Source organism: Callorhinus ursinus, unplaced genomic scaffold (assembly GCF_003265705.2).
Source record: "Callorhinus ursinus isolate GAN/ISIS: 27379988/994484 unplaced genomic scaffold, GSC_fseal_2.0 scaffold3, whole genome shotgun sequence".
Lineage (NCBI taxonomy): Eukaryota > Metazoa > Chordata > Mammalia > Carnivora > Otariidae > Callorhinus > Callorhinus ursinus.
The window spans coordinates 93,441,312-93,449,695 of NW_027397065.1; the positions used below are offsets into that span (position 1 = coordinate 93,441,312).

The 8,384-nt window shown below is 46.0% G+C and overlaps 1 protein-coding gene across 1 annotated transcript in view; it reads right to left on the reverse strand.

Moving 5' to 3' along the window:
* Nucleotides 1-8,384, reverse strand: part of PLEKHG4B (pleckstrin homology and RhoGEF domain containing G4B) — a 91,827-nt gene that overhangs the window by 83,229 nt on the left and 214 nt on the right. Inside the window, exon 2 of the mRNA XM_073891144.1 lies at nucleotides 8,200-8,260. Coding sequence (XP_073747245.1) covers nucleotides 8,200-8,238 — 39 coding nt within the window. The 5' untranslated portion in view covers nucleotides 8,239-8,260. The remainder of the gene's footprint in view (nucleotides 1-8,199; nucleotides 8,261-8,384) is intronic.

Here is an 8,384-nt window from a genome sequence, read left to right on the forward strand (position 1 = left end):
AAAATACTCATGAAAGAAATTGAAGAAGACACAAAGAAATGGAAAAATGTTCCATGCTCATGGATTGGAAGAACAACTATTGTGAAGATATCAATGCTACCTAGAGCAATCTACACATTCAATGCAATCCCCATCAAAACATCATCCACTTTTTTCAAAGAAATGGAACAAATAATCCTAAAATTTGTATGGAACCAGAAAAGACCCCGAATAGCCAGAGGAATGTTGAAAAAGAAAAGCAAAGCTGGCGGCATCACAATTCCAGACTTCCAGCTCTATTACAAAGCTGTCATCATCAAGACAGTATGGTACTGGCACAAAAACAGACATATAGATCAATGGAACAGAATCGAGAGCCCAGAAATGGACCCTCAACTCTAGGGTCAACTCATCTTTGACAAAGCAGGAAAGAATGTCCAATGGAAAAAAGACAGTCTCTTCAACAAATGGTGTTGGGAAAATTGGACAGCCACATGCAGAAGAATGAAACTGGACCATTTCCTTACACCACACACAAAAATAGACTCTAAATGGTTGAAAGACCTCGATGTGAGACAGGAGTCCATCAAAATCCTACAGGAGAACACAGGCAGCAACTTCTTCGACCTCAGCCGCAGCAAATTCTTCCTAGAAACATCGCCAAAGGCAAGGGAAGCAAGGGCAAAAATGAACTATTGGGATTTCATCAAGATAAAAAGCTTTTGCACAGCAAAAGAAACAGTCCACAAAACCAAAAGACAACCGACAGAATGGGAGAAGATATTTGCAAATGACATATCAGATAAAGGGCTAGTATCCAAAATCTATAAAGAACTTATGAAATAATCCAATCAAGAAATGGGCAGATGAACAAATAATCCAAATAACAAATCCAAAGAATAATCCAATCAAGAAATGGGCAGAAGACATGAACAGACATTTTTCCAAAGAAGACATCCAAATGGCCAACAGACACGTGAAAAAGTGCTCACCATCGCTCGGCATCAGGGAAATCCAAATCAAAACCTCAATGAGATACCACCTCACACCCGTCAGAATGGCTAAAATTAACAAGTCAGGAAACAACAGATGTTGGCGGGGATGTGGAGAAAGGGGAACCCTCCTACACTGTTGGTGGGAATGCAAGCTGGTGCAACCACTCTGGAAAACAGTATGGAGTTTCTTCAAACAGTTGAAAATAGAGCTACCATCTGATCCAGCAATTGCACTACTGAGTATTTACCCCAAAGATACAAATGTAGGGATCCAAAGGGGTACATGCACCCCAATGTTTAGAGCAGCAATGTCCAGAACAGCCAAACTGTGGAAAGAGCCAAGATGTCCATCAACAGATGAATGTATAAAGAAGATGTGGTGTACACACACACACACACACACACACACACACACACACACACGAATATTATGCAGCCATCAAAAGGAATGAGATCTTGCCATTTGCAACAACGTGGATGGAACTGGAGGGGGTTATGCTGAGTGAAATAAGTCAGTCAGAGAAAGACATGTATTATATGACCTCACTGATATGAGGAATTCTTAATCTCAGGAAACAAACTGAGGGTTGCTGGAGTGGGGGTGGGGTGGGAGGGATGGGGCAGCTGGGTGATAGGCATTGGGGAGGGTATGTGCTATGGTGAGCGCTGTGAATTGTGCAAGACTGTTGAATCACAGATCTGTACCTCTGAAACAAATAATGCAATATATGTTAAGAAAAGAAAAAAAGAAGATAGCAGGAGGGAAAGAATGAAGGGGTGGAAATTGGAGGAGGAGACAAACCATGAGAGACGATGGACTCTGACAAGCAAACTGAGGGTTCTAGAGGGGAGGGGGGGTGGGGGAATGGGTAAGCCTGGTGATGGGTATTAAAGAGGGCACATTCTGCGTGGAGCACTGGGTGTTATACACAAACAACGAATCATGGAATACTACATCAAAAACTAATGATGTAATGTATGGTGATTAACATAACAATAAAAAAATTTAAAGAAAAAAAAAAGAACAAAGTTGGAGGACTCACACTTCCTGATTTCAAGACCCACTACAAAACTACCGTAATCAAAACCGTGTGATTCTAGCATAAAGACAGACATACACACCAACAGAAAAGGATTGAAGATCCGGAAATAAACCTATACAACTACAGCCAACTGGCTTTCAACCTGGGTTCCAAGACTATTCAGTAAGGAAAAAATGATTTCTTCAACAAATGGTGCTGGGAAAAGTGGATATCACCATACAAAAGAATAAAGGTGGCTCCCTATCTCACACAAAAATTAACTACAATGGATCAATGACATGAATATAAGCACTAAAATAGTAAAACTCTTGAAAAAAACATAAAGGTAAATCTTCATGATCTTGCAGATGGCAACGATTTCTTAGATATGATACCAAAAGCATGAACAACAAAATATATATAAATTTAACTTCATTAAGAATAAAAATTTTGTGCATCAAAGGACACTATCAAGAAAGTAAAAGGAACAAAATATTTCCAAATCATATATCTGAGAAGTCTAATATCCAGAATATATAAAGAACTCTTAGGACACAACAACAAAAATATAAACAGCCCAATTTAAAAATGGGCAAAGAACTTGAATAGACTTTTTTTTTCCAACAAATATGAAAAAGATTCTCAACATCAGTAGTCATTAGGGAAATGCAAACCAAAACTACAATGAAATATCACTTCATACTCATTAGAATGACTATAATAATTTTAAAAAAGAAAATAACAACTGTTGGTAAGGGTGTGGAAAAATTGGAACCCTCATACATTACCGGTGGGAATGTAAAATTGTTCAGCTACTGTGGAAAACAGTTTGGTGGTTTATTAAAAAGTTAAACATAGAATTACCATATGAACCTATACTCTTAGGTATATACTCAAAGAAATGAAAATATTGCACACACAAAAACTTGTAAACACATGCTCATAGCAGCACTATTTGCAAAAGCCAAAAGATGTAAACAGTATAAACGTCCATCAACAGAAAAATGGATACACAAATTGTGGTATATCCATGCAATGGAGTAATATTCAGCCTTAAAAAGGAAGAAATTTCTGACACATACTACAACATGGATAAAATCTTGAGGACTTTATGGTAAGTTAAATAAACCAATCCCCAAAAGACAAATACTGTATGATTCTAACTATATGAGGTCCTTGGTGTAGTCACAACCGTGAGCATAGGACGTAAAATGTTGGCAGTGAGGGGCTGGGGAAGAGTCAGAGTCACTGTCTAATTGTGACAGAGTTTCAGAGTCATAGGATGGAAGGGGTATAAGGGTGGATGGTTTGAACGTATAAACTGTGTGTTGTATGTATTTCAGCACAATAAAACAGTCACACATCGCGTGGTTCCACTTACGTGGAATATTCAGAGCACACAAACCCATAAAGACAGCAGACTGGCGGTTCCAGGGGCTGGGAGGGGGTGAAATGGGGAGAGGCTGTTACACGGGTGCGGGATTTTACTGTGGGGCACAGAGAGGTTCTGGAACTAGGCAGAGGTGGTGGTTGCACAACACTGGGAATTGTACTAAATGCCACTGAATTGTTTGCTCTGAAACGGTTTATTGTATGTGAATTTCACCTCAAAATATTATTTTAAAAAATTACTTCCAGGGGCGTCTGGGTGGCTCAGTCGGCTGAGCGTCCAACTCTTGGTTTCAGCTCAGGTCACGTTCTTGGGGCTGTGGGATGGAGCCAAGCCCCGCGTGGAGCTCCGTGCCCCAGGGAGGGTCTGCTGGAGATTCTCTCTCTCTGTCCCTCCCTCTGCTTGAGCTCTTACACACTCTCTCTCTCTCTCTCTCAAAAAAAGAATAACTCTTTAAAAAAAAAAGTTCCAGAGCTTTTCAGAAACTGTGCTAGTATCTGTTTCCCTTGTTTGTTGCCGTCGCCCCACCCCACCAACGCTCACTTAAACATCGTGCTTTGGGTTTATTCTGGTTGTATTCTGCCCACATCGCCCCACCCCACCAACGCTCACTTAAACATTGTGCTTTGGGGAGAGGTTGTATTCTGCCCACATCGCTGGCCACCAAGACCCTCTGGGCCAGGGTCTCAGGAGATTGCAGTCTCTGGACGCACGAATACCAGTTTGAGAACTAAATGCTCACTCTGTTACCCAGCATGGTGCCCTAGGGGACTGAACCCCAATGACGTTTTCTGTAGTTTTTCTGAGGAACCCATAAGGAAAGCTAGGGGACCCTTGAACTCAAGTTGAGTTCATGGCCTATTGACTTGGCACTTCCACAAAACATTTCGTCAAAAAAATACACAATTATACTGTTAAAATAGTACATAATTATAATTGTAATTCCTCTTCCTGGTGATATCTTTTGAGTGCCAAAGTACCCTGAAGATAACTTCATTGGATATTTTTCCTTAAATAATTTCAAAAAAATTAAAACTCAATCCTTTTTATCTCTTACTTGTAGGAAAATCCCTCTCTGTCATAGAATCACAGAATAGCTAACATTTATTGAGCACTTACTATATACCAGATTTTTTTTTTTAAAGACTTCATTTACTTGAGAGAGAGAGTGCACAAGTGCATGAGTGGGGGTGGGGGGAGGGGCAGAGGCAGAGGGAGCAGCAGACTCCCTGCTGAGCAGGGACCCCGATGTGGGACTCAATCCCAAAATTTTGGGATTATGACCTGGGCCAAAGGCAGACACTTAACCAACGGAGCCACCCATGTGCCCCTACCAGACGCTGTTTAAGCACATTATAATGCTATGATCACACCCATTCTAAAGATGGTAAGCCTGACGGGCTTGTCTGCCCACTCACTCAGTGGGGAAACCAGGGTTAGAACTCTGGGTGCACAGCATGCATCCCCAACCACACGGTGCCACACTGCCCTGCGTCTCATCCTAGCAAGGGACAGAGCAGAAGAGACTCTTTACTCTGCAGGCGAATGCACCTTATGGCCTGCAGCTGTGCATGGCCTGGGTCAAAGCTGTCTACCAAACCACGATTCCTCTACTTGACAGTAAAGGGATGGGTCGCCCTTCTTCTGACTGTCTTTCCCATTCATTTAAAATTCAGGCATTTCCTCTCTTCTGCTCTGCGCACCGTTGTCCCCACCCCAAAACACACACAGAGCACATTCATTACCTCACACAGGGTCTTATCAAGCCTTTCTCTAGAGCTGTCTTGGACCTGCTTGGACTATTTCACACTGAGACAAACAAGGTTTCCCAGACTCAGCTGTAATCCAGCTGCTCCCTTCTGAGGATGTTGTTTTTATTCTTGAAAGTCACGGCAGTGCTGTTAGCTTGGGTCAGGTGGGAAGCCGTAGAAAGGCATCCCACAGGGCAGGTACTGCATCTGTGTGGCCCGGAGAAGGCTGGGCTGGGCAGGGGGATAAAAATGGGCTTTATGAGAGGGGAGGGTGACCACCATGTGACAAATATTTGTTGAGCGCCTACTTTATGCCCTGCATTATGATGCATGGGAAACAGGGAAATAACGCAAAGCCGGCGCTGCCTGGGGAGACAGGCAGTCAACGAAGATCAGGCACAAGAGGATGTTAGCTCAGACTCTCCCATGGAGGCCCTCCTATGGCAAAGCCAAGCAGGAAAGGGGCTGGGGGTGTGTGGCTGTGGCGGGGGTGTAGGCAGGATGACCAGGGGAGATTTCTGAGGGTGATGCCTACCAGCGTTGGGGGTCTCTGGGTCTGGGAGCTGCACACAGGTGATGTTTCTTTGGAGGAAGTGCACATACCTGCTGACCTGAACAACTCTACTTCAGAATTTAAACTTAATTCGTGTCCCAAACTGCTGTAGGTATTAGATTTAATCCCTGTCTCAGGTCTTAGAAACGTAAGATGTTTTAAGGTCATGTAAAAGAAATTTACCACAAAGTAGCTTTTGCACAATCTGATTTTCTCAATGTTGGGGAACATTTTGTAAGGTCAGACGGTATCTGAAAGCTGAGAACTTGGGCCCAGGTGTGAACTGAGGTGCCCAGAAACACCTGGAAAGGTATACCAGCTCTCAGGACAGAAGAAGCCTTCAGTGTAGGAGCCTTGAACTGAATGATGAGCTGGTAACCTTTCAAGAAGCATATACACATGCGTCTTTAACGTGAACCCATATGATGCTCTGAGGTAGGTCGGCCATGCATTATCCCTGTTAATGAGCAGATTGAAGCTCAGAGAGGCTGAACTACAAAGCCAAAGGGCAAGAGCTAATAGCGGGTGGATGTGGATGCTCATCAAATCTCCACGATCCCAGGTCTGTTCTCCGGGCAGCAGGTCAGGGTCCGGAGCCTCTTCTCCACACCACAAGCACCTGCCCTCCTTGGCCTCTTGCAGGGTAGATGGCAATGGCAGGATGCCTTCTGCTCACGAGACCACAGATTCTCAAGGTGCCCCAGGATCAACATGTGCAGGACAGGATTTGCCACCTCTCAGCCCACCCCCCTGTCCCCCCCCCCCCCCCCCCCCCCCCCTTCATTCCCCCCCCCCCCAAAAGTGTGCTGGGCTCTTTGGTCAGACCAACCATCCCCTGGGCTCATCCTTATCTGCCGGATCAGTGAGCACCTGCCTGTGCACACCTGCTGAGTGGCAGGCCCTGACAGGGGTGGAGGGATGGAGGAGAGGAAGAAGTCCAGAGCTGACAGGGCAGGGGGGTAAATCCTGAGCTGGGGCTCTCTGCTTCGGGGCACAGCTGTGTGGAGAGGAAACCACTGCTTCAGGGCTGCCTCTTGGCTGCAGAATGGGTAACTAGCAGGTTCTGAGTGATTTTTATTTTCGTTCCAACACACAGACAAGGCACATTAGCTCTGTTTGGAAGGAGGGAGGTGGTGGCGTGTGAACTGGGTTTGAAATATTCTCACCAAAAACGCTGAGATCTGGGATTCTGAGATCTGGATTTCCTGTGTTTGGCTGGATGATATAACCCGTGAACACACCTCAGACAGCCTCAGGGCAAATTCAGGGCCAACTTTATTTCCTTAGCCTGGCATTTGGGGGATGCTTCACAAGTAATACAGTATTCATGGGAGACCACCCCAGGATGCCGCAGACACAAAGGCCCACGATTCACAGAGGCCGTTTCAGACCAGGCCCACTCGGGACTGGGATAAAATCATGAGGTCTCCCCTGCTCGTCACAGGTTAGCACCCAGGCCCACCAGCCCACTGGGAAACTCAGGGCTGTCCTCTCGAGGCCCACCTGGACCACCCACTTGTCCCCCAAAGCACAGTGAGACCAAAATGTGGTGCTGCCTCGGAATCAGAAGTGGGTTTAGTACCTCGGTGTCAGATGCCCAGCACGCCAGTACAGGCATGATTCCACCGGGAACGGAAACGTGTTGCTGTTCAATATCTCAGAATCGGAGTGTATTTTTACTGAGAGCAAAGAGTGACATCTCAAGATCCTCCTCACCCAGAAATCCTGTGAGTCTGAAGCAGGTTCAGGGAAATGGGAAGCCCAGCGGCACTACCGCCACTTTGGAAATCTCTACGTGAAGCTGAGAAGCCAAGCCTCCTCTGAGAGCCCACAGCCCTGCCCAAAGCTCAGCTAGTGTAAGCGGCAGATTCGGAAGCTATTAATTATCCAGAGTTTCAACTACATTTCACCTACTTTTTTAATGATATGTTTTAATTTTTAATTAGACCCCGAAAGTTCCAACTAAACTTTTTAAGTAAAAGTGCTGTCGGTAACAGGAGTAGAGTGTAATTATTACGCCAAACAGTCTGTAATCCAGCTTCCCAGGAGAAAGGGGAGGCAAACCCAACGCACTGCTGCATTTCCCACGAAGAAATACAAAGCCGCGTCTACCCCACTTTTCCAAGCCCCAAAGGACGGTCTTGTTGCCCTAGGCTACGTTCGTTATTGAAATCAGCTGAGTTCCAACACAGAAGTCCATCTCGGTATTTTTGAGGTACAAGTTCTTTGTCTTTGCAGCGCCCTAGTCGACTGGTTTGTCCTCCCGGTTCCCAGCTAAGGAGTGACAAGGAAGGGAGCAACCACTCCACAGGTGATTTTAGTCCCGCACTCCCTCCCCCGACGCCCCCTCAGACCCTAGCAATGCAGATCTGTCTGGAAGCCCTATTTTCTCACACAGATTCATGAAGTTAAGGCAAAACTTTGCTAAACTGGCCTTTAAGCGGCTGGAAAGTCCTGCAGCGGCGGCCCTCAGGAACCCCTTCCCCGGCACCCAGCCGCCGGACCCTACCTTGGTGCCGGAGCCTTTGTCGGCCGCGCTGAGAGCCATGGTGGCGCCGCCTTTGTCCGACCTCGAAGGAAAACGTTCCCATAAAGGCCACTGTCCGGCTCGCCACCCTCCTGGCGCCCCGCCCGCCCCGCCGGGAGCCGGAGACGCGAGCCGGACCCGCGGGCGGCCGGGGCCCGACCCTCCCC